This window comes from Numenius arquata, chromosome W, assembly GCF_964106895.1.
Source record: "Numenius arquata chromosome W, bNumArq3.hap1.1, whole genome shotgun sequence".
NCBI lineage: Eukaryota > Metazoa > Chordata > Aves > Charadriiformes > Scolopacidae > Numenius > Numenius arquata.
The window spans coordinates 16901782-16928223 of record NC_133615.1 but is presented as its reverse complement, the minus strand read 5'-3'; the positions used below and the strand labels follow the sequence as shown (position 1 = coordinate 16928223).

At 45.5% G+C, this 26442-nt stretch overlaps 1 protein-coding gene across 2 annotated transcripts in view; it reads left to right on the top strand.

The window, feature by feature from the left end:
• Window positions 1–2645: 2645 nt before the first annotated feature.
• LOC141476631 (SET-binding protein-like) overlaps window positions 2646–26442 on the top strand; it is a 304828-nt gene continuing 281031 nt past the window's right edge. For both annotated transcript variants that reach the window (XM_074165411.1, XM_074165412.1), the window contains exons 1-2: window positions 2646–3137; window positions 22084–22093. In XM_074165411.1, coding sequence (XP_074021512.1) covers window positions 2646–3137; window positions 22084–22093 — 502 coding nt within the window. The remainder of the gene's footprint in view (window positions 3138–22083; window positions 22094–26442) is intronic.

Genomic DNA, 26442 nt, shown 5'->3' with positions numbered 1-26442 from the left:
CTGGTAAAGACACCTTGTCCTTGACTATAATTGTTGTATGATAACAGGGAGGTTGCAGCTGCTCAGGCATGGGAAAAGAGGATGAAAGTAACTGTAAAGAAGGAACCAAGGGTGGAGTTGATCTTTCTAAGAACTAACCAATCATGAGCTTAACTTTTGTAATATGTATGAGCTAATTATGTTAGGACATAAAAGGCAACTGTGTGAATCAATAAACGAAGCTTGCTGATCACTCATATTGAGTGGCCCTGTCTTCCCTCCGTCGCGACACATCACCTCCATAGGCACAAAGGAGAAGCAAGGTACAAGGTCAGTCAATTAGGTGGAACAGCTCCTTGCAACTGGGTGGCTTTAATGTACTAATTGCTTTAGCAATTAGCACATGGTAAATACTTGGGTTCAAAACTATGTAAGGGCATTAACTAACCCACCTTACAATAGGTTTGAATGAGGTAAATGTTGTCCTTGCTTCAGAGGTGATGAAATAGAGAGACTCACTGACCACAGGGCATGTCAGGGCAGGTACGCAGGAGACCTTGGGTCTGTTAGTTCTTCAAGATCGTCTTAAATGAGACCAGTGATAGCAGCTCTAGGAAATGATTTTTCTCCTTGTTGCCAGAAGATGTGCAGCTTAAGCATAAGTAGTTTTTATGGTGTATTTCTATCTACTATGAGCTACAGAAACCACTTTTAAGGCCAGATAACAATGTAGGCTCTATGAGGTTTTTTCTTTTTTTTTTTTTTTTCTTTCTTTCTACTTGGGCTGTTAGTTTGTGCTATTTATGGGAACTTTATTTGAATTTGTGTCTGCTAGTACCTGGGTGGAGGTCACCCAATGATTTCATGGAGTTCTAGGATGCTTAGGATTTTCTATTAGTAGCCATATGTGCCAGAATCAGAGAACTCCACTCCAGTGGAAATGTGAATATATAACTAATAAAAAGGTGCTTGTTATTACTTCTTTCTGAATTTTAAGCTTGTGCAAGGTATTTTTAAAAGGCAGAAAGAAGCTGGTGGTACAAGGGTATGTGATATTACTTAGTGAGCTGTGCCTTAGTCTATGATAATGCTGTTATGATTTAGTGATAGGTAGCAAGATCACTTTTGTTTCTCCTTTATGGTTTATCCCTACTAAGAATGGGTTGGGAAATCCCTGGCTGTGCTCAGATCTTGCTTGCAGTTGGTTGAAGGGTGGGGTTTGGCAGTGTGGTAGAACTAATCTAGCAGGGAGCTACTGCTGAAAGAGTAGGTCTGCACCCCCAACACCTACTCCTGGCCTTCTTGTTTTCTTCTCTGTATACTAAAAGTGTGATACTCCTCTGGCCCCCCAGGGAGCTGTTTGTGCTAAAATAGCAGAAACTATCTTTGTTTCTCTCCAAGATACTCTTCTGCTAACTTTGTAGCCTATGCTGGCCTACCATGATGGGTGATAGGGGCTGGCTATAGGGGGCATTTTAGGGAGGTGTTTTTAAACCGTTTGGTATTTGACTTAGCCTTTCTATCTCATTGGGTGATACATCTTTCGCCTCAGTTGAACATTCATAGCTTGTCCCATTAACTTTGGCTGAGACTTTGTAAGCTACTGAATACAAATGCTTCCATCTTAAAGGGCTCAATCTGCAATGTTTTAAAGAAAGCCCACATTTGAAAGGATGAGAGCACAGTCTTTGCTTCGGTCAGCCTAAGCCTTTGCCACAAAGCAGCGGTACTCAAGGGCATGAGGAACTCTGGAAAACATTGAGTTTAGCTTTCCTCCATTGCCCCCGATACTCAAGTCCCTGATATGCCCTGCAAGAGACCCAGGTGGATCCTCCTGCACTTCCTGCATCCTAGGGAGCATCTTGGGCTGCAGACAGTGTGTGCCTGGCCCAGTGTGTAATGAATAATTCATCCAAAGCAGGATTCCCTGCCAGAATATCTGGCAGCTAAGGGTATCTCTCTCTTGTCTGGGAAGTGGGGAAATAGTAAGTTTGAAACTCTTCTGCCTGATTCATAGGGCAACACCATGTGATCTGTGCCCTGATCACTGGGTTATTGTTTAACCTGAGGCAAGCGTCTGTCTCTTTTCTTATTTTTTTTTTTATTCCCCACCAAAAAAAACCCTATGGCAGCAAGCACTTTGAAGTAACAAGGAGGTTCATGAGCATGGAGAGCTGATTACTCCCATGTTTATTTCCAAAGTCCACAGCTGAAGGTGTTTGTATTTATACACTGTTTTTTGTTGGGTTTTATATATCAGTTTTCATCAATTTAGCATTACACGTGGCTATCATTCCTTGATTTGCATTACCTGTTCCAGTCCTCAAAAATGCTGGCCAGCCTTGGTTCCTGTTTTACCTCAAGGAAGGCCCTTGAGATACTACAGGGGAAGCCCAAGCATGCCCCATTTCAGTCATCTCCACACTTGCATTTGATATGTATATGCGTGCTAACTTCCTCTTTTTTTTTTTTTTTTTTTTCTTCTTTCTTTTGACAGTGGCAGTTTTGGTCTCTTCTGAGGTCCTTGCAGCATCTGGGTGATTGGGACATTGAATTTGGTGGACAGTTACCATTTGTTCCCTGGGGTTGTACCTGCCCTTGCTCTCCTCATCCCCTCCCGTGCTCCCCTTCCCCGTGATAAAATTCCAGGGTGTTGTGTTATTGCTATGGAGCCCAGGGAGACTTTGGGCAGCTCCCGGCAAAGGGGGAGTGAGGCAGACTTTCTGCCAGCTGCTGTCACCTCCATGAAGCCTCTGCCCACCTCTGGCTGCGCAGGGGAGATGCTGCTGCCTGCAGTGGGCTCAGGGAAAGGGATCCTGGTGAGCAGTGAGAGGCTGGAGCCCGAGGAAGAGGATGAGCTTGGTTCTGGGAGAGATGTGGATTCCACTTCCAATGCAGACAGTGAGAAATGGGTGGCAGGAGATGGCCTGGAGGAGCAGGAATTTTCCATCAAGGAGGCTAACTTCACGGAGGGGAGTTTAAAACTAAAGATCCAGACCACCAAGAGAGCTAAGAAGCCCCCAAAGAACTTGGAGAACTATATTTGCCCTCCTGAGATCAAAATCACCATCAAGCAGTCTGGGGAGCAGAAGCTTTCTAGAGCTGGGAAAAATAGCAAAGCAGCTAAAGAGGAGGACAGATCACACTCCAAAAAGAAGGTAAGTCCTATTTGTTATTGTGTTTCCTCTCTCCCCTGAAAGAAGAGGGAGAGAGTAGGATTAAACCTGCTCAGTTTGTGTCTGCGGCATCCCTGCAGCTGAAGGGATTTCGCACACAGCTGCCTCTTAGCTCATGGGTTGTAGGATCAGGCCTTGGCCATGAACATCTCATATCAAGGGGTAATGAAAGGTACTACAGGAGAGGCAGGTTGGAAATTGGTGGGAGAAGGATTCTGGTGCTGACAGTGTGATTGCTTTCATGGCTGATGCATGTGTCTTATGGTAGTTACAGAAGATTTTTTGGGGAAAGATAGGAGGAAATCTGACCACGTGACCTGCCTTCTCGATGTGGGGAAGGCTGTGGACGTTGTCTACCTGGACTTTGGTAAGGCCTTTGACACCGTCCCCCACAGCATTCTCCTGGAGAAGCTGGCGAATCATGGCATAGACAAGTGTACTCTTCACTGGGTAAAAAGCTGGCTGGATGGCCGTGCCCAGAGAGTTGTGATTAATGACTTGTATTTAATGTAATTAATGGGTGAAATCCAGTTGGCGGCCAGTCACCAGTGGTGTCCCTCAGGGCTCAGTTTTGGGGCCAGTCTTGTTTAATATCTTTATTGATGATCTAGATAAGGGGATTGAGTTCACCCTCAGTAAGTTTGCAGATGACACCAAACTAGGTGGGACTGCTTGAGGGTAGGAAGGCTCTACAGAGGGACCTGGACAGGTTGGATCAATGGGCCAAGGCCAATGGGATGAGGTTTAGTGAGGCCAAGTGCCGGGTCCTGCATTTTGGTCACAACAACCCCAAGCAACGCTACAGGCTTGGGGAAGAGTGGCTGGAAAGCTGCCCGGCAGAAAAGGACCTGGGGATGTTGGTGGACAGCCGGCTTAACATGAGCCAGCAGTGTGCCCAGGTGGCCAAGAAGGCCAACAGCATCCTGGCCTGTATCAGGAATAGCATGGCCAGCAGGAGTAGGGAAGTGATGGTGCCCCTGTACTCGGCCCTGGTGAGGCCTCACCTCGAGTACTGTGTTCATTTCTGGGCCCCTCACTACAGGAAGGACATTGAGGTGCTGGAGCGTGTCCAGAGGAGAGCCACCAGGCTGGTGAGGGGTCTAGAGAACAAGTCATATGAGGAGAGGCTGAGGGAACTGGGCATGTTTAGTTTGGAGAAGAGGAGGCTGAGGGGGGACCTCATTGCCCTCTACAACTACCTGAAAGGAGGTTGTAGAGAGGTGGGTGTTGGCCTCTTCTCCCAAGGGAATAATGACAGGACCAGAGGAAATGGTCTAAAGTTGCGGCAGGGGAGGTTTAGATTAGATATTAGGAAGAATTACTTTCCTGTGAGGGTGGTCAGGCACTGGAACAGCCTGCCCAGGGAGGTGGTGGAGTCGCCATCCCTGGAGGTATTTAAGAAACGTGTAGACATGGCACTTCAGGGCATGCTCTAGTGCCTGAGATTGTTGGTTTGTGTCTGTTTGTTTGGGGGGGGGTGGGGGGGTGGGTGTGGTTTTTGGTGTGTGGTTTTTGTTTTTGTGTTTTTTTTTTTTGTGGTTGGACTCTATGATCTCGAAGGTCCCTTCTAACCATGAAGATTTTGTGAAACAGCAAGTTGAAACTCAAATGGAGCTTCAGCTGTCTGATCCAGCTGTGGGTTTCTCTGGGAGAGGAGTGTGCGGGTATGGTACCTTCAGCATGTACTTGCAGAGCTGTTGAGAGCTGTGGTAGTGTTTTAAAAAAAAAGTGATTGTCACATTTAACTGATTCTGGTGGTTTTGATGTTTTGGAGTTAGGCTGTTTGATTGCCTATTACTTTAATCACCACAAACTCCAGAAAAGCAGCTATTGGCAGCAGGGAGCAATGCATTTAAACCAGTGGGGTAGATCTTCAATTGGCAGCACTCCACTGTCCTCTGTGGATTTTTTTTTTGCCAGGAGAGTTTGGCCCAATCATAGAATGGTTAGAGTTGGAAGGGACCTTAAAGATCATCGAGTTCCAACCCCCCTGCCATGGGCAGGGACATCTCCCACTAGACCAGGTTGCTCAAAGCCCCATCCAGCCTGGCCTTAAACACTTCCAGGGATGGGGCATCCACAACTTCCCTGGGCAACCTGTTCCAGTGCTTCACCACCCTCACACTAAAGAATTTCCTCCTAATATCTAATCTAGATCTCCCCTCTTCTAATTTAAAACCATTAGCCCTTGTCCTGTCACTACACTTCCTGACAAAGAGTCCCTCTCCGGCTCTCCTGTAGGCTCCCTTCAGATATTGGAAGGCTGCTATGAGGTCTCCCCGGAGCCTTCTCTTCTCCAGGCTGAACAACCCCAGCTCTCTCAGCCTGTCTTCATAGGGGAGGTGCTCCACCCCTCTGATCATCTTCGTGGCCCTCCGCTGGACCCGTTCCAACAGGTCCATGTCCTTCCTGTGTTGAGGACTCCAAAGCTGGACACAGTATTCCAGGTGGGGTCTCACGAGCGCAGAGTAGAGGGGTAGAATCACCTCCCGTGACCTGTTGGCCACGCTTCTCTTGATGCAGCCCAGGTTGCGGTTGGCTTTCTGGGCTGCCAGTGCGCACTGCCAGCTCATGTTGAGCTTCTCATCCACCAACACCCCCAAGTCCTTCTCCTCAGGGCTGCTCTCTAGCCGTTCTCAATGTACACATTTCCTTTGCGCATGGGAGCGGCATCGTTATTTGAGTTTACCACCTTGCTTATGAATGCAGGGCACATATACAGACCCGTATATAAGGATGGAGAGCTGAGCATAACCTGAGCTGCAAGTGCCATGCTTGCATCTCTGGTGTCCTGCACCTCATGGAGTAGCACCTGAATTTATCTTTTCCCCCTGAGGAGGAGCGAACTTTATCGGGACTTGAAAAAATCACTTAAGTTTGCATAATAATTTCGGCCACATCTCCAGTAGTCCCCAGTGCTTTGAAATACCACTTTAGCATTCTTGCCAGAGTTTCAATACACACAGCACAGAGGGCAAGTAATGAAAACATGGAAGCAATTTAATTAACAGCATGTGGGTACACAAAGGACCGGTAATACCAGAAATATAAAAAGGGGCTGTGAACTGGGGATGTAGCATTTATTCAGTCGCCACTTAGGGAGGAAGAAGATATGCCTGTTCCTAAGCTTTCCACTGCTCTGCTAATTAGGCAATAGGGGCTAGCGCCTGTCTTCTAAAGCTGTGGTCCAGGGAGTGGCAGTGATTAGACAGGGGCTCTGTGGAGAGCCACGCTGCTTATGTGCTGAGGCCTGGAGTTTTTTTTGGCCTTTGATTCCAGCTGCTACGCTATATTAAAAGATGTAAACATTCATTAAATACTTTCCTCGTGTTGCTTTTCTGTGTGAGCAATTGCCCTGGGAATGTTATGTGATCATGAATGAGAGGGGAGGGAATCCAGGCTCTCCTGCATCTTGCTGGGTGCAGTTGTTGATGCCCTGGAGCGGGGAGGGAGGCAGGGGGTGAGAGAGCATCAGTGTCGGGAACCTCTGCTCTGCCAGCTTGAATGTGGCTGCAACCCAACAGCTTTTGGGGTTTCTTTTAAGTTGCGACCATGCCAAGATTCACATCAGCTTTCCCTTCTTGAAAATAAGACTGAAGGTAGTTTCCTAACCCCTTTCCTGGGGCTGCTTGGAAGGTGAATCGTAGCTTGGGCTCTCCTTGCAGCCACTTGTGTGGCAGTTGGTAAGTGCACAAATGCTCTGTAATAGTTTGCTCTGATTTCAACCCTTCGGTGCCTGGGGATGGAGTGAGCTGAACCCTTGCTGCTTCTAGACTCGCAAATGGCTCCATTTTATTTAATCTGATTGGAAAGGGAGGGAAGAAAAAAGCCAGGAGTCCAAAGGACATCCTGCTGGCATGTTGACAAGCTCTGCAGCCACTGCTCTCCCACCTGCAGCAGGGTTGCTTGAGTCCAGCGTCCTCAGCATCACTGAAGGTGCCTTTTCCTTTGGATAAGGAAACATGCTGTCAGTCTGGAAGGGCACTGAAAGCATGGCACCAAATGCAATGAAGCAATCCGTCAGCATTCCCTGCCTGTCATGTAGCCCCAGATGAGCAGTATTTCCCTGGTTTTGTTTTAGTTCCTTTTTTTTTTCTCCTCCCTGCATTTGTCTATTTTCTTGTATCTGCAAATGCTTCCTTTTCCACCCCCTTCTTTCTTTAGGCATAGCCTGATGAAGTTTCTTTGGAGCTTCTTTCATATGTATAATGTCCTGCTTCGGGGGATATAAACTCATTTTTATTTTTTTTTTTTAATTATTATTGCACTGGGGTTTTTTGAGAGCTTGGAATGGGTGAATGTATTTTATTGCTGAGAGATGTAGCAGCAAGTCAATTGGAAGTAAAGCTTCCTTGTGTGCGGTCAGATTAAACTCTATCCTCGGATTTTCTTGCAATGTTTTTTTCCCTTTGAATTCCTGTAGGTATTTGCCATTTTTCTGCAGGAAGTGGTTCTAGCACTTTTTCCCTTGAAATTCAATTCTTTGTCTTCCTTTCCTCTGCCCCACACATACAACTTTCTCTTGTAGTTAGCCTTTCCTTGAGGACTCTCTCATTCGCATGCTTTCCCCTTTCCGCCCCTCCTTCCAGAAGATCATGAATGCTTCCCCCTCCTCTTCTTCCCCCTTCTTCGCATTGCTGACTGCACATTGCACTTTCCCTCCAGGTTCTTGTGTGCATCCACAGCTCTTGTTGGATTACCACTGTGCCAGACTCCTCACCTCGGTGATTTGTGCGCGTGATCATCCAATTGCTCATAGTACATGCTTATTCCCCTTTGCTAAGGGCATCCCTGTGCGAGATGTCCTCTGAGTCAGCTCTTCCTGTTGCGATCCTAAACGTGGCTCAGGGAGTTGACGTAAGTGCTTGCTCCCTCTGCTGTGTGTGGTTTAGCAAGAAGGAGAAGGCACTTGCGCATTTGTAGTGGTACCTGCTTGAAGTGGCAGGCTTTGATTTACAACTTATTTTTCTTTTTTCCTCTCCAAATGATGGAGCCTCCATAGCCCCTTCAGCCTGGACCTGTTTCTGCGCTGGTTTGGTCTCCACTCTTGCTTAGTAAAGCCTTGAGGCTCCTCTAAATGATGCTGGTGGCAGGTACCTGAGGCTCATGCCAGCAGTGTAGACCTCAGCCTCTGCCCAGATTATGGAACAGCAGTAGAACCCCAGAAATGCCAGCACAGTGGGAAAGTCATCTTCTAGTTGTTTAAGGTGAAACTGGCTTTTGAGCAGCTGAGAGACCAATTCAGAGCTCAGGTATGAGGCTCCTGACATTTTTACAGTCTTTCTACACAAACGTACGGGTGCAAAGCTATACAAACTCAGCTCTTTGATATTCATCCTAGGTTTCTTTTTTGGCTAGCTGTTTTGTGGTTGTTTTTTTTTCCTACCACATTGTTGAAGGCACAAATGAAACAGCTGCAGTTTGGTGCCCTCCCACCACAACTACCTTGGGCTCCCTCCCCCAAAAGAGAGCAAGAATGAATTTCTTTGTAAAAACTTCAGAGCTTAAGAAATCAGCTCTGCTATGAGCTGAGAACTGCTCAGGCCCAGGTTCATCTTGATCGTTGAAGGCACCTGAGGTGCTCAGACTGGGAGCTGAGTTCTCTTGGGCCCTGATGTAGTCACCTAGAGGAGGCTAGTCCCTGTGAAGAGCAGGAAGGGCCAGATCCTGGCTCTTACCTTTCCTTCTCCAAAGCTTGGTGGAGCAGTGTCTGCCTTGCATTGTGTCATCGATATCTTGTGACAAGAATAAGGCAGAGTTTCTTTTCCAGCTTGGTGCTCTGCCTGAGCCAGCTGATGCTCATCCCTCACTGTCTCTCTGCTCTCAAAGAACTGTGACTTTTTTTTTTTTTTTTCCATGTAGTCAAGTATTTCTTAAAGCAGCAAATGTCTGGCAGTGAAGGGATGGGCTGGGGAAATTTAAGCAGGCTTTTACTGCTTAACACGGAGTGCCAAATGAGGAAGACTTGCTGTATTTGATTAGCTGCCATATGACCAGGGCTTGTGGAGGCTGTCCGTATTGAGGACAGGTTTTGTTTTGCAGCAGTCACTCCCATGGCTGAGTTTCGATGGCCCTCTGTGACATTTCCTTGTTTGCTTGTGCTATGCCTCTCTTTTCAAGCTGTGACAAAATGTCCCCAGTGCTGGTTTTGGGGTTGAGGAGACACTTCAGGGAAGCAACTGGGACTGGTGCAGGGAAGTGGGGAGTTCAGCAGTCCCCACCACTGAATTGCAGGAGGGGATGGGTGCTGCTTCCGGCAGCCTTGTAAAGGCTTGGTCAAGTCAGTGCACGCTGGTTGTGTTTCGAAAGTACTGTGGCCTCCAGGCTAACAGATGTGCTGGAGATGTGATGCGCTGGTATGTGCACCCAGAGCTGCAAATCTCTGTACTGGTTGTGTCTTCATTTGCAGATGTTTTGGTATGCACAGGGGTGTCAGTTCCTCCAACATCAACTTTTGTGTGTAGTGCTCCCTCTCCTTCCAGGCATGCCTGACCACAGATACCTTCTGATTTACCTCCAGCTTTTAAATCTTCAATTCCTTTTTCACACGCACATGCACACACACCTAGCTAGCCCCCTCAGGTCAGGTCTAATTCTTCACATACTTCATTCCCAGATGGGCTTCTCGCTGCCCACATTCCCCCCTGCATAGTCAGTGGGACTGCGTGATGGACTTGTCTTGGGTTTATTTGAATGGAAAGAAGAGCTTCACCTGGTGCCCTCAGGTTGGTTTTTTTTTTTTTCTTCTTCTAAGAGCACTGAAACTTGTGAAAGTTGGTTTCTGACCACTTTCCTCTTATGTGGCTTGTCTAGTGTCTAATGATGAGTGAACTTGCTGGCCAAGCTCTCTTTGGGAGCTTCTCAGGGGTCTCTTCCTTTTGGCTAGTGAACAATTTGAACAAAACGTTTTTGAATATCATGTCTCAAAGATTTCTGGTCTTACAATTTGATCAAAATTGGTCAAAATATTCCAAAAACACTGAGGAGAGGATCATGCAGGCAGGCAAGGAGTTTGTGTGTGCAATCACATACACACAAACACAGTGTGATCACGTTAGCCTTGTTTCCTTAGGAAACCAGTCTAAAAATATCCAGAGTAAACATGCATTGTTTTGTTTTTTAATGCTGTGACTATTCCAACTCTTGAACCTTAAAATGATTCCATTTGATACGTGACCCTCGAGGACAAGTCTAGTTAGCTGTGTTTTTGTAAGAGCGTTATTTTCCACTCCTTGCCGTGACCTCTAACATGAATTAGACCAGTGGCTGTTGGCTCCTTCATTTCAGGACATGAAGTGCTATTTCTACATCATGACTATATTTGGAATCCAAGCCGCAGGTGGTTGCTATCAGGAGAGGGATTCTCAAGCCATAGTGCATGCACCAGTAGCAGGACACTGTTTCCAAGTAGGATGGTCATCCTGGAAAAAACTGTACTTCTCCAGGGCGGTATCAAGCAAAACAACTTATCTTCATTTTTTGCTGGAGCTGTGGGCTAGCAGTGAAAGGGACAGTGAAAGGGCTAACGTGTCTTAATACAGAAATGAGGTTGCATATTTGAGATGTGGCTTGAACTGTGGCTACTGTGGAAGGTTGCATTGCTGAAGATGAGGATATAGTCATTCAAGATGGACAGTCAACTGCAGCTGTGTTTGCAGAACTAAGTGTGTCTCTACCAGGCTTGTTTTAAGATGGTGCCTCATGTTCCTATTGTACATCAATATCTATTGTTGGCAGGTCTTGTATGAAGGCATCAGGAGAGCTTGTCTTCCTGCAAGAAGTTCACAAGCTCTGTAGAAATAAAAGGAGGAGAAATGAAACCATCTTGTCTCTTAGTACAATATGTGAAACAGAGTAACAGGATTAAGCAACTCACTCAAGGAACCTGCTGCAGGCCAGGGTAACACTCAGGCCTTTTTCATTGAGCTGTGATTGCTTAACTGTGACACAACTGAGTCTCCCAGGTGGTGGCCTGATCTTCAAGCATTGGGTGCACAGCCCTTCTGAAAGTCAGTCCTCTTCTACTTCTCATTTGAAACTGGTGAATTTGTTTAAAAATTAACTCTCTGCATCTTCACTGCTAGCTTTAAAATTTATCTCAAAGAAGAGTTAGGGCTTGATGCAGAAATGAGGGGGGTGGAGCTTTGGGGCTGGAGTGCAATCAGTTGATCCAGATGCCCTTAATAGTCCCTTCTGGTTTGTAAACCCTGAAATGTGGTAAGAGTCAAATGAGGAATATTTACTGGAGGACTCATTATCTTCTCATCAGTTTCTCATGGCTCTCTGTCTCACCTGGGTAGCAAGGTTTGTAGAGAGAGATGGTATCTTTTATTGACATCAGTGTTACAACAACTCGACCACTATAAACCTGGGTGGTTCATTGAGGAATTTCAGCGCTCTGCAGTATCGTAGCTTTGTGTGAGCTGCTCTCTATCAGCACGGTTGAAAGATGAGAATCATCCCAGAGGGGATTGGCAGGTAATTTTGCCTTGCCCAATGCTCTTGGGAGGAATGTAGTGGCACAAGCAAATGAGTCAGAGGCCACTGCCCTGTTTTTCTTCTCACTGATGGCTCTGTCTGACCAGGAGAGGGCTGAGCAGAGGATGCTCAGATGTGTCACCACCAATCCTGCCCTTGCTTCACTGTGGGGCAATGTCACTGATTCCCCACCTGGTGCTTCTGTAATGTGCTTGGCAAGCATTTCCCAGGAGGATACGTAGGACGTAGTTTCCTCATACCTCTGAGGTAGAGCCTACACTGTAATTTCTAAATGGACTTTTTTTTCCCCTGTGCCCCAGTATGTGCTAAAATATTGTGCTGGCCTGGGTAGCTTCACCTAAATTTTACCTGCTGTATTCCCAGGAGGGTAATTTGATGAAAGGTCACCCTTAAGACAAGAAAAATAGACCTGAGGCAGGTTTGTTTTTTTTTTTTCCACTGAAGAGCAGCAGCACTAACAGGGTCTTGATCAGTCCTCATTTCTTCCTCCCACCAAAGTCTCTTCAGCTGCATGGACAGTCCCTACATCAGTATCCTGCCTAATCTGTGTTAGCAGGGAGCTTGAAAGCACTTGTTTTGTTGCATCTTCCACTGGGAACTGATGGTACTGGACTGATGATGTGTTTTACTTATACCCCATGTATGTGCAGGTTAGGTGGGGATAATTAATTTGTCTCGTCTATTTTCTGACATTGCATTCACCAGCGCTCAGCTGAGTATTCTTTCTAAAGACGGTCTCTTGCTTTCTATGGGATACTTTTCTTCAATAATTTATGTAATCATTAGAATGAATTCCCTCCAGCCTTTTCTCTCTCTTGTCTTAATTCCATTGCATTACTTGTAATTATATTCCTGATTTGAAGGAGAGGTGGGGGGGAAAGCCTGGTTCCTTCTGTGACGACCGCACAGTGATCGCAACAGGAACTGGGAAGAGTATGATGGGGAGGGATTGATCTGTCCTTAGGTCATTGACTCTGGATGTGGGCAGGAGCTGCTATTAGTCACTCAGGGACAGCAACTGCCAACGTGCTTCGTGGGAATCTGTGAAGCATGGGCCAGCTCTGCGGGAGGGCAATACATCCTTTGCTCCTCCTTGGGCTTTGGTTGGCAGATAGGGTGCATAACCAAGTCGTTTCATCCTTGGAGGCAATTTGAGTGCTTGGGATGTGGAGCCCTTGAGTCTGTTTGGGGCACACTTGAAAAGAGTAGAAATTGGGCTGTCTACATCAATCTAGAGAGAAGAGGAGGTTTTAAAGAAAAGAGAGGACAGCTTGTGATGGACAGCCAGATCCTTAGCCTGAAGCATTTACGTGTAGTAGAAGGACCAACAGTGACTTACCCTTTGCTTTCTGCATCTGCAGGAGTTCATATTACTGATGTGTATGTAAAACTTTGGTAAAGTAGGACAGTTGCTAATTACTGTCTAAATAAGTCTTTTAATATTACATTGTGAATTTGGCTGCTGAATTTCACTTCTACCTGCTAAGATGTTGGTGTGTGGGGTTGTCCGAAGGTGATGAAAAGGTGGGATGGAAATGTAGGAAAACACTATCATTTTTCAGTCTATCTAGCCTGACTTAAGCTAATAAAACTTAGCATGAGCTTGCTGGAGATGTCGACTCAGTCCATCTTGGCCACGTGGTTTAATAGGCATCTGTGAAATCCCTGGGTCAGAGGCCAGCCGCCATGCTCATCTTCATCACATCTCTGTGATATGTATCCTGGCAGGTTTTTCTTTTTGTTCTCTCCCCAGCACGGAAAGAACCATCTACCAGGTTGGCTTTCAGAAGAATTTTGAAAAGTACCAATTTCCCTTTGTTGCAAGAATGGGGCCGGGACCTAACAGGGAGAGATTGGAACAGAAGGGGGAAGGAGAGCCTCACCTAAAATCAAGCCAGTATTTGCAGGGGTTTTAGAATAGCTCATATTGTGTTTCCTACTCCCCAAGGAAGGGTTGTCCTCTTTTTCTCTTTGATTCGATTCCCTGCCACTCTGTGAACAAGTCAGAAGCTGCAGCTGCTGCTGTCAGCTGGGAAGGGAGTCCCCTTGTTTAAAACCCATGTGTTAATCCCTTGTTTGAAAAAGTCAAAATGCTTTATGCTCCCCTTATAGTCCCCTTTGCTTCTGCTTGCCTGCAGCTTCACTGCCTGTCCATGGTCCTTGCCCCTTGTGTGAAAACACAGATAGAGGTTGATCCCAAACAGCCTCAACAAGGAGCACAGGTAGGATAAAAGTCCATAAATATATAAAACCAAAGACTGGACAAAGACCAATCTAGTTTTTGAGAGTGGAGAAGGAATTAGAAAGAATGCCAAGTGTGTTGTGAGGTCTGGGGAAAAATTATGGGGGGCTCTGCAAGTAAAGGGAGCTGTTTTTTGTCATGGCTGCTGGACACAGATGGGTAGAAATGTTTGCTCACAGGGGTTGTGCTTTGTTCCCGAGCAAAAACTGGCAGTGGGAGAGGCATTTAAACAGTGTGGTAAGCAGAAAGGAGAAATTTAGGCTTTGCCAGATGAAGATGGCCATGCAGGTGGTGCTGGAGAGGGTCTGTTTGAGTCCCTCAGGCCTCTGATTTACCAAAGTTTATCATCAGGTGTGAGGCCACAATGTTGAAGGGTGAATGTAAAGAGTGGCCTGAGGTTGAAAGGAAAGACTTTTGATTTTGACCGTGGCTTTTTCTCAAAAATATCCCCTATCTTTCCTAGCGCAACAAGAAAATGAATCACCACGGAGATACGGAGAAAGGAGTTAGAGGATGGATGGTACAGACAGAAAATGGAAGGCAGTGTCCTATAACTATTGTGTTTGAGCACTACCAAAGAGTGTAGGTTTTCAGCACTTTCCTAAGGTCCTTCTCAGTTTGCAAGTGGAAAGCAAGGCAGACAGGTGTCTCACCCAGGGCCACCAGAGAAGGCATCCTACCTTCTGCTGCTCCATCTGCATCAAGGATCCCTGTGCCCACCCCTGCAGCTTGGTGCATCCATCAGGCTCCCACCACCACCCAGCTCTCTTCATCCATGGACTGCAACAACCAACCAGGGGCCCTGCAGGTCCTCCCTGCCACCTTCTCCCAGATGTGGTGGGGGCAGACCAGCAGTGCACACCCACTGTGGCATCCCATGGCATGGGGTGGGCTGGCAGGTGGCCCAAAGCTCTTGTGCACGGGCTCCTTCCCAGCAGATTACCTGCAACCTCTGCTCCCCATTTTGGGTGGTGGGAAGGAGCTGTCAGCCACTATCAGTCCCCCAGCTCGCTCCGGTCCTTTCCCTGCCATGGCCCCTAGTTATTAAAGAGGTGTAATTGGGAGTCCTCCCTCAGCTCTGTCTGGTGTGAGGCCATTTGTGTGCTGGAGAAGGAGGGGCAGATTCGGCAGGGGGAAGGGTTGGCAGTGGGGGAGAGAGGGAGGAAGGGAAGGAGGGAAAACTCTTATTTGTTCAAGTAATTTAGGCCTCAGGTGGGGTGTTTTTTTTTTTTTTTTAAAAAAAAAAAAAAAAAAAAAGCTAGATCAGCACTGGTAAAGGTGGGTTCCTGGCACATAAAAATATCTCAACAGCAGAGGGAACAAACCACAACAAAGAAGTGTGGATTTAAGCATTTTGGTTTTGTTTCTCAGGTTTGCCAGGAGAGATGTGAATAATTTAAAAAAAAAAACAAACAAACAAACAAAAAAAAACCCAAAAAACCAACCCAAAGTAAAATCTGTTTCTGACCTTCACAGAGATCTCTGCATCCTGGTACTGTCTCTAGTTGTGAAGGACTAAAAGCAGAGCATGGGCTAAAGTCTCCGTTGATTGCTGCGTGTTTGCTTTGTGTCTGCTCCGCTTAGCTTGGCTGAGGTGAAGCATAGGAGAGTTGCTGGTTTTTGCAACTAATGAATTTCGCTTTCCGCTTTATATGCATTAGCACATTGTCTTTGGAGTCAAACCTTTATACTTCATGTGTGCTATCACATTGTCTTTGGTGTCTAGATTGCAGCTTTTATATGTGTCCCTGTTCCCTATCATTCCCTTTAGACACCTTGCTTTTTTAAAAATGGGAATGGAAAAACAAATAAAAAAGTAACAAACATTTTTCTGTTCATTTAGGTTCAGTAAAACTCACCTTTAAACCTCATTGAGGGGCCTAAACTAAGTATAAAGTGTCTGCTTTGTGATGGGCTTTGCTGTTGAAACCCTTGTGTTTCAACTGTGTGAAAGTTGTGGAAAAAATGCACGTGTGATAGGCAGAATTTAATGTTGGTTTTTTTTTTGAAGGTAGAGAATAGACTAATGGTGTAAAAGAATTAATTAGTTATGGCAAATCTTATTAGTGTCCATTGTAAGCAGAGAAGCAGACACATATGGGAGCCCTTGCAAAATTATTACTTGTTTATTCAGCTTCATAACTGAAACAATTTTTTTTTTTTTTGCATAGTGTCATTTATTTGGCAACTGGAGGGGTGTGGAAGGTGTGTGTATATGTAGCAAAAAGGGGGGGGAAGAGGGAATGCAGTATTGGTATTCCATTAAAACTGATGCTCAGTGCTTTGTTAGTAAGATTTTGGCAAGGCTTTTTGCTTTGAAAACCATTCAGAGAGGATCAGAGCAGATGGCAGGGAGATCCTGTTTGCGTTGGTTTTTGGACATTCCCATTGAAAGTCTCAGATTATTGTCCTTTTTCCCCCCTTTCCCCACTTGTTTTTCTTTCTTCCTTTCCCCTTTCCTTCTTGAGAACTTTTTTTTTAAAGCATATATTATTAATAATACAATATCACCTAAAAGCCACATGTGCTTCTGATGAATCAAGCTGTGGATATTTTATTTCTGTCTGCCTAGATTTGGGAAAAGTTGCAGGGGGGACTGTCTCCTGAAGCAGTACAAGTGGTGTTAGGAGAGCGAGTTAGGTAGGGATGGGAAGTCACACTGCCGTTTTTGTGGGTTCAGCTCAATAGCAGCATGTTCCCCTGATGGATCAGCAGCTGTATTAAGCCCAGGCAGCAAGTTTAGATTGAGGGTCTCTGATAAAACAACTTTAGTGACTTCTGTGACATGCGCTCGCGACCTCTCTATTTTATAAGCCTTTGTGGTGGAAAGGGCCAGCTGTAGATAGACTGGAAAACTGAACTATGCCCTAGCTCTTCATGGTGGTCTTCCTGTGTCACTGGTGAGATTCATTGGTCTTAGGCAGCCCAGAAGGTTTTTGTTCTGCCATCATCTGCGCCTAGATTGTGCTGGGGAAGAGAGAACTCCATTGCCTCGCATTCCTGATATAAGCAGTTTTCCCAAGCAGTAATTTAGCTTCATATAACCCTGCTGGAAATGTCTGTAGTGCTTTTCATGTGGAAGTCTTCACTGAAGCCCTTCACAACCTTTGTGCAAGCAATCCAGCAAAGCTGAGCCTGGTCCAATCGGTTAAAGCACTTGGCTAGCACAGGTCTATCAGTGAGGATGTGCACGCACAGAGAAGATGGGAGGTCTTGGCTGGAGTCAGTATCCAAAAGTTCAGGTGATTCACCCAAAGCTCATCCAGATTATTAAATGTCTTAAGCTAAGCTGAAAATCTCAGAAACAGGCTTTCCAATGCTTGTTCTGTCAGTGGTTATTCCCAGCTAGAAGCAGATATTTAAATCCTCAAATCATTACATCAGCTGATATCAGAGGTGCTTTTGCACAAGAATATGGCCTACAAGGACATTAAGTATTGGCCCAGAAAAGTGAACAAATGAACTTTTATAGGCTTCAGTTTAATGACCCTAACCCTTTAAGACGGTTTGGTGCGGGTTTTGTTTGAGTTCAAGGTGATGATTCATGTTGGTTTTCAGATTGCTTGAACCTGTACACCCACATCCTCCATACTCAATTTATTTTTTTTTTAACTGGTGCACGGAGGGAACCCACTTCAGAAACTCTCATTTTGTTCTTAATTGACTGAAAGCTCAGAAGTCTTTCACTTGCATTGGAGCACCTGAGTTTCAATGCTATAGCTGCAAGAGAGGTCTGCTCAGATGGTAGCGGGTGACCTGGGATGTGTGAAGTGCATTTCACTGGCTAGAATAAGCTATGGAGGGGAAAAAAAAAAAAAAAAATCCCTAAAACCAAACCTCGCCTTTCTCTTGCTGTTACCTCTTGCTAGATGATGAACATTCTCATGGCAGGATTTTTGCTCTGCAGCGCTGATTTTTACATCTGCTTTATTAAAGTTTAGCAGCTTGTTCTTGTTACCTACTGGATGAGCCTTCTGCTCGGAGGACCTTCCCCTGCTCCTGGGGCAGCATGGCTGCTCTGCCCGGTGAGGGTTTCCCTTCGAGAGCTTCCAGCAATAAGGACTTTCCTGGTCTGGCACATTGAGAAAGGAGCCAAGCGACAGTCAGCCTAGACAAAAGGCAAACTCGACATACTATTTATGTAGTTACTTAAACATGATTTAGCCGAAATAATGTGACTTGGCTGGGGGAGAGGGGCTTGTTTCTAATGAGGCAGGAGACAGCTCAATTAATTACATATGAAGGACAGATAACAGACAGCAAACTGTCTACAGTAGAGAGAAACAAAATACCGATGTGAACAGTTAAAGCATCCATGTGATGGAAGGGTCAGCGATTTCTCATAGAGTGGGCAGCTGGGCATGGCCCCAGGAGAGCAGTGATGGATGCTTGGCTGAGTGGCTGGCCTGGGGGGAGAGGCCGGGTGAGGTTTCAGAGTCCTCTGCCATCAAAATTGAACCAGGTGCTTCTGAGGCTGACAGACTGTGCTCTGAGCATTATTTTCATCACATGTGCTTTTGATGGTGGAACCGTTAGCTACTAATCTTGGTGACATGCAAGACAGGGAGGAGAGCAGTTGAGGCAGGAGAAGTAGAGCAAAGGCTCCACGGGCAATTAGGTGCCTGCCTCAGGATGCTGCTGGCTGCATGGAGGAGAGCTGAGATGACAGAGGCCTTCTTTCCCTCTTATTTATTTTAAATGTTTAATTTTCCTTATTGTCTTCCAGATGTGGAAGTGCAAATCCCAGCTGCTGATATATCAACTTCTTTGAGGAATGTGGTCAGAGACTTGCACCCTCTCTGCTTCCCCCTCCCCCAATTGCAATGTTGGAGTCTGGCATAAGTTATCTTCCCTGCCAGCCCAGCCCTCAGTCAGCCCTTGGCTGTAAAGATTTGAAGGTAGAGGCTGATGGATTAGCCTAGGGAAGAGTCAAAGGTTAAATGAGCAGGGCTAGCAGCATGCAAAGGGCTACGATTGAAATATTTGCTGAATGCTGACAGGCAGCAGAATAGAGGCAGGCAAGTGACAAATTTGTGTTTTCTCCTCTAATTCAGAAAATATTTTGAGTGGTATTCAGGCAGGCTGCAAATTGAGACTCTGGGAAAGTCAGCCAGCTGGAGAGGGGAAGGAGGGGAGGACTTCAATGGAAACAACATTCCCACTAAACCTGTTTCCAAAACCTTTGCACTTATGCTCGTGGAAATCCCTGGAGCCTGGTGCTTACATTTTGCTCGGTTATTTTTCCCATCCAACTGTGGCGTCCCCCTCTGAACTCAAAATGTCTCACAAGCAGAATTTGAACCATTCCTGATGTTTTTGTGGCCACAGAAGGCTGGCTTTGCAAGTCTAGCTTCTTGTGTGGAGGTGCTATCATGAAAAATCTGGGTATTGTGAGGATCCAGCTATCAGCTGCTGGTCAGGAGGTGAATGAGCTGTTTCAACGCATGATGCGGATGAGATTTGATGGTGTGTTGGTAAAACATGACAACTACTCAACCCTTGAGTACGTCCCCTTGTAGTGTGAGCAATGCTGAGCTGCGTTTCAAGCCTGACTGATGTGTGATGCCCACATGCCCAGGCAAGGTTGTTACAGTCACTGTGAAAGTGAAGGGAGAGAACTTGTGTTTGTCTGGTGCATCACAGGTCAGCTGCATTGAGTCCTGCCTTGGACAGGTCCTCTGGCATTCCTTGCTTACTCTTGGATGTGCATGGGAGGCTGCAGTGGCACTTGGGAGAAGGAAATTCCAGCTTGATGTGACCAAAAGCAGTTAGCTGGCCTTTCACACCCTGACATCTTCCTCCAAGGAGTGATTTAATCCTGCACATCCCCTCTGCCCTAAGTCTTCTGCCTCCTCCTTCCCCAAATGCTCCTGCTAAAGCTAATAATGCACTGAGAAGGTTTCAATTAACGTAATTTCCTTCTTGCTTAGAAATCTGTGGTTAGTTAAGGAGCCAGGGAGGAGGAGAAGAAAGATGTAAAAAGAAGCAGTTCCTTGAGCCAAAAAGCAGCATGAGGGTCAGCGGAGTTTACATTTGCTTCTGTATGCTCATGTCGTGAAACTCAGACTGGCTTATAAAATGTTTTCCGGAGTATGCAATAGCTGCAGCAGAGGAAGGTTTTTGCAGGGGTATATCCTATTCATGGACAGGAAGTTGTGTTGTGTTTGGGCCCTCAAAGTCTTATGTGCTCCTTAATGATACCCAATAGGCAGTTGGGAGCTTTTTTTTTATAGTCAGTATGGGCTTGGTTAAAGCTTCAGTATTCATCAGCAGGTTCAAAGCTTTATTGTTAAGCAAAGGGAATGAGAGCTTGCCTTGCTTTGTGGATCATCTTCAAGTGGGACTCTGCCAGAGTTCCCTTCTGCTGGCCTTGCCTTACAGCTGGTTCTGGAAAGCGAGTGATGAGGTCAGGGTGATACTCCTGCTCCCTGAGCAAGGCAAGGGACAGCTCTTTTCTAGGTGCACAGTCACAAAGTGGCTGGTATGTTGGGTTGTTTGGTGCTGCAGATTTGTGCCTTGATTCAGGAGTCCTTTATTAGGAGCCCTGTGATGGGAGTAGACATCGTGTTCACCACCTTAGAGTAGGAAAATTGAGGCACTAACATGCCTCCTCTCTGCTCTGTATTGAGAGCTGAAAGTGAAGCCTCCCAGTTCATTCAGTCACCAAACCATCCTCTTGCCTTTAAATCATGGGTCTGTCTTGATCTTTCTGTACCCCCTCAGTTGCTGCCTGGGTTGCACAAGTGAGAACAAAGTGATACTTCTTTGCCTCATCCAAAGAGCTCACTCAAGCAGGTGATTATATTGCCTCCTTTTACAGTCTGAAAACAAAGTGTTGGAAGTCTTGTCCTGGGATATAAAACATCCTGTGTATACCCTCGCGACTAGATTATTTTTTTTTTTCTGTGGCAAGTGGCACTGAAAGGATAAGAGGCCAAAATTGCAGGATATGGGGAATAATTCCCAGGTGCTAAAATTAGGAGAAAGACGTGAGCGCTCATCCTCTGTGCTCCTCACAGGGCAGGGAGCAAGGGAGCTTTAACGGCTGTAGCTTCAATTGCTGAAGAGCTGATGCTTCATTTGCAACCCTGCCAGAAAAAACTGAGTGAGAGGATGAGAAGTCAAAATCAGTTAATGAACCCCTCATTGTTTATTTGGCTTGGGGATGTCGAGAGGTGAGTGGATTTGAGGCTAACACAAAACTGTGTTTTGCAACAGAGGCCATGGTTCTCAGCTGTGAATGGCTGTTCACCCCCAAAAGGGAAGTTTCTCCCTTCTGTGTTTGGCAAGGGAGGTTTGGTTTTATTTAATCATGAATATTTTCAGCACGTGCTGCATCACATTCGTGAGAAGGTTTGGGGCTTAAACTCCAAAGGGGTTTGGGCCTCAAAACCCAGAGGCATCCAGTATGCAAGCCAAGGAATTGGAAACATGGATTTTATGCTCAAAATGAAAATATCAAGCCGTTAAACTTCCTCTGTTTTGATCTCCCTCTCTGCAAATAAGGGATATGACAGCACACGCCATCCTCTATGATAAAGGAGGTAGTTCCTAAGGCCTACAAAGCATTTTGAACTCCAGAGTGATATCTAAGTATCACTTCATTTTATTTGGCCTGCTCTGGTTTCTAGTCAAAACAAGAGAAATACAAAAAGATCTTCAGTCAGTGATGTTTTCATTTTTTGTTTGAATTTGAAGCCCCAAAAATGAAAGGGGGGGGAAAAGGAGTGAGACAGGAAATATAAACTGAAACTAAAAAGACTTGAAGAAGCCCAAGAGAAATGGAAACTCTGAGCTTTGCTGGGGTGTCTTCTGCTGTAATGATCTGAAGGTTGAGCTCATGCTGAAGTGGGAAATCATACTTTTTCACATAATAAAAACTCATCAGGGGACTGATGAGTTTGGTCACCTCAAGTTTTAGTTTCTAAAATAATACCCATAATATCAATCTCTTTTAGTAGAGGTTTTTTTGTGAGGAGAGCCAGACTGTTTTGGATATCAGTTTTCAGGGGAAATGGAGGGTCACAGCTGTAACCTGAGTGGCCACGGGTTATTCATATGTGACATTGCTGTTCCAAAAAGCTTAAATTTCACAGTTTCCAGGCTAGTGGTTTATCCTCCAGGCCATAATGTTTCTCCTGGGTTGTCTACTCCAGTTTATCATGATTTTATGTTGAGAAGAACCAGCTTCTGACAAGTTCAGAAGTTTTCCCTGTTCAATTTATGTGTGTGGGCTTTTTTGTTGGTGTGTGTGTTTCCCCCCCCCCCCCCCCCGCATGTGGTTTCTTGTTCTCAGAGGCTCATTTCTCTGGAAGAGGTGAAAAGATCCTCCTGCCAGCCCCATGACACAGTTTCAGTGAAGAAGTGACCAAACCCAAGTCTGGGTAAATGTCTTGTTTGGGTGTTTGTAATCTTACTCGGCATCCCAGACCTTGATTTTTATCTTCTTAGGTGAGTGGGTGGGAGGGATGGGTGATAACAGTTCAGAGCAACACAGTTCCTGGCATCTGGGGCTGAAAGGAGGGATGGTATTTTACAGTAAGGGCTGTCAACATCGTGATATTGTTACCTGAAACAAAAGCTCTCGAAACCAGAAGCAGTTTAGAGAGGAGATATTGCTCTATTCAACGTCGGATGCTAGGTGGAAATCCACAAATCTAGCACACTTTACCGGGGATATTAACCCATTATTTAGGTGCCCTTTTGCACATGCTTATTAAATTTTGCAGCATCGGCAAAACAACTCTGTGCAGGTGTGAGTTCCTCGGTGGTTGTTGGGGTAGGGATACCCTTCCTCACATTATCCTTTTAAGGTATTGAGTCATCTCAGGACAGTAAAAGCTTACTAGAAGTTTGCCAGCTTCTTGAGGATAAGGATGTTCCTTGAAGTAGCCACAGCTCTGTCTTAATTGGTATAGGTGTTACTGCAAACTGGCAGATAAAATTTTCTAAGACTCAATTTAAAGTTTAGAAAGCAGGCATTCTTTATTGTGGCGCCGGGTACACAGGGGATAGCTCCTCCTATTGTGCACACCGAATACTGTTGTCAAATTAAATTTATACACAACAGGTATACATATTCAATGTAGTTCCAAGAAAACATTAGCATATTCATTACATTTCCAAGAATTAATTTACATATTATAATAAGCTTTTGGGCATGCATAGTTGTGCCTTCTGGTGGTCCTCATTTTGAGTGAGGGTCTTTTCTTCCTCAATCTTCATCTTCTTCACCTGTCCTTTGGCTCACTTTACATGTTGGCAAAACAGTCTAACTGCTTAATTGCTCATTAAAACTAATGATCTCCCTGCTACCACCAGTGTCAGACAACGTCCATATTTATTGCATCCCTGTCTTAGGTCACCATGTTCTCAGGGCCACATACATCCTTTCTTATCTTACTAAGTCCTTGAAACCATTTGGGATGGTTACTAAAATAGCTACATTTCTTCTCTAAAAGAAGATTCTCTATGGTTTAACCATTTATAAACTACATAAAATCTGCCTTGGGTATCATAGGAGTACATACTTTGACATATGAGAGAACCTTGAAGTGATTAACTACTTCTTATCTCATCACTATCAGCTCGATGACTAACTATTTTCTCACACAGCATATGGTTATAAACAAAGCAGAGGCCTGCCTTTAGTAACAAGCCCAACTGCTGGAAAAACTGATGCAGTCTTTGCTTTGGGGCAGCTATTACCATGCTGTGTATGTTACCTATGTACATGTGCAGATGCAGTTGTATAAAAAATGGGAGCCTAAGACAGACAACGCTGCTCTTGTTTAATGGTTGCAAACAGAAAAACAATCATGCACAAAAATGTTCAACCTGCTCAATTTTGATCTGTTGAGTCAGGCTGAAATGGGAAAACATAAGCATGAATCAGAAGGTGCTGTCTTCAGGCAGGATCATCTCTTCTCCTCTGTGTTTGTGGAGGACTCAGGTGTAGGCACCCAGCTAATGGAAGGGCTCTTTCCCTAATGGTCTGCGCAGCAACACTTTTCCTTCTGGGAAGCACCTGGGGCTTCTCTGTCTGCATGCAACCTCTGCTGCCTCGGAAAGAGGAGGTCTGCTCTTCCTCCCTGTCTGCCTCTCTCCACAGGGGCTTCCCCATCGTGATCTCATGGAGCTCTAATGGTAATTACTGTAATTTCGTGGCTTTTGATACCTATCTCAGCGTGAGACACGTGTTTGCGTGCACACGCTTCTGTGCTACCTGCAGCTTGCACTCTGCAGACAAACACAGGCTGGTTTCTGCTCCTGTTTCTCGGAAGTAAATATGTGCAAAACTAGGTAAGAGGACTAGAACTTTTGCATGCATATGCATGCAATGCATACTTTTGCAGCTTTTGCATGTGTATGCAGTGTCTTATTGCAAATTAAAAAAAAAAAAAAGACAAAGCAGTAAAAGGTGTTGAAGAAGCAGTTTTCTTATTCCCTTTTCATTCTGTTGTGTAAATGGCTTAGTTGCTGTCCTTTATAGAAAGCTACTTTTCAAGTTAATTTTTTTTTTTATCTTGAAGTTTTCATTTCAGCTTGACAAACAAACATAACTTCTGTTATTACCACGGGTCTGCTCCCAGACTTTCTCCTCAGCCTAGCACAAATGTTTAGTGATGGTGAACCATGCAGTTTCTGGAGCTACCCTCTTTTCTTTTTCCTTTTTAAAAAAACAATCTCTGTGCTCAGCACCTTGCAGGGGTGAAAACTTTTCTGTGTTTAGAGAAGCAGTGTGGAATAACGAGGTGTTTTGGAATCATTTTGCTTTTTCTTTTCTGGTTTCTTTCTTTCTCTCTCTCTCTCTCTCCCCCCCCCCCCCCAAGGTTTTGCAGCGTCAAGGGGCTTTAGAAATTAGTGTGCATCAAAACCAGGGCAGACCCGCAATTTCCCCCCATACCCAGTCACATCTCTCCTTGCTCTTCTGCCTGTGCTGCTGTATAAAAAAAAAAATAAATAGGGTGATTTGGAGAGTTAAGGAAAACCTTAGCCTAGCAGCACGGTCATTGTGCTCTGAAGAATCTGGGGGGGTTTCTCCAGGAGATGAGGATCTCCCTTTGCTTCCTCTGGCTGGAGGTTTCTTGGTGGGAAGCTCCTTGCTGGAGTGTGGTGCCTCCTTGCCAGGGGAGCAGCAGGTGAGCTGATCTCTCTGAACAGGTTAAACAAACAGGACTGTGTTTGGGTTAATTGCCACTAGTTCTGCTGTTCTCCATTACTTTTCAGGTAGAAAGCTTGTGGGTAGGAATTAGAGATCGGGACAACAAAGGGAACCTTGTGGTAGGAGTCTACTACAGGCCTCCTGACCAGGCAGAGCCTGTCGACGATGCCTTCTTACTCCAGCTGGAAGAGGCATCACGATCACAGGCTCTCATCCTGCTGGGTGACTTTAACCACCCTGACATCTGTTGGAAAAGCAACACGGCTGGCTGCAGGCACTCCAGGAAGCTTCTAGAGTGCCTAGACGACAACTTCTTGAGACAAGAAATCACCAGCCCTACTCGAGGAGATGCATTGTTGGACTTGTTGGTCACAAATGCAAGTGAGGCCATCAGGGATATCAAAGTTGAAGGCAGTCTGGGCTGCAGTGATCATGCTCTAGTGCAGTTCACTCTCTTAAGAAGTTTGAAGCCCAAGAGGAACACCATCAGGACGCTAAATTTTAAGAAAGCGAACTTCCAACTCTTCAAGGAGTTAGTAAATAGGACCCCATGGGAAACTGCCCTTAGGGACAAGGGAGCAGAACAAAGCTGGCAGATCTTTAAGGATGCTCTCCATAGAGCACAAAAGATCTCAATCCCAACATGTAGGAAATTGGGTAAGGAAGGCAAGAAACCACCATGGTTGAGCCGGGACCTGCTGGTCAAACTAAGGGGCAAGATGGGGCTACACAGAAAATGGAAGAAGGGACAGGCAACCTGGGAAGAGTATAGGGATGTTGCCCGGCTGTGTAGGGATGAGGTCAGGGAGGCCAAGGCACAGCTAGAATTGGACTTGGCAAGGGACATAAAGAAAAACAAGAAAGGCTTCTACAAGTACATTAACCAGAAAAGGAAGGTTAAAGAAAATGTACCCCCCCTAATGAGCAGCAGTGGGGAACTTGTATCAACAGAGGAGGAGAAGGCAGAAGTTCTCAATAATTTTTTTGCCTCAGTCTTCACTGGCAACCCCTCTCCTCCTAGCTCTTGTATTGATGGCCCACAAGTTGAGGATCCAGGTGACAAAGTCCATCCCACTATAACTGAAGGCATGGTACGTGATCACCTAAGGAATCTAAAGACATACAAGTCCATGGGACCTGATGAAATCCATCCCAGAGTCCTGAAGGAACTGGCTGATGAAGTCGCAAAACCACTTTCCATGATATTCGAAAAGTCATGGCAGTCAGGTGAAGTCCCTGCAGACTGGAAGAAAGGAAACATCACACCCATTTTTAAAAAGGGTAGAAAGGAGGACCCTGGGAACTACTGACCTGTCAGCCTCACCTCTGTGCCTGGGAAGATCATGGAACAGATCCTTCTGGACGCCATGCTTGGGCACATG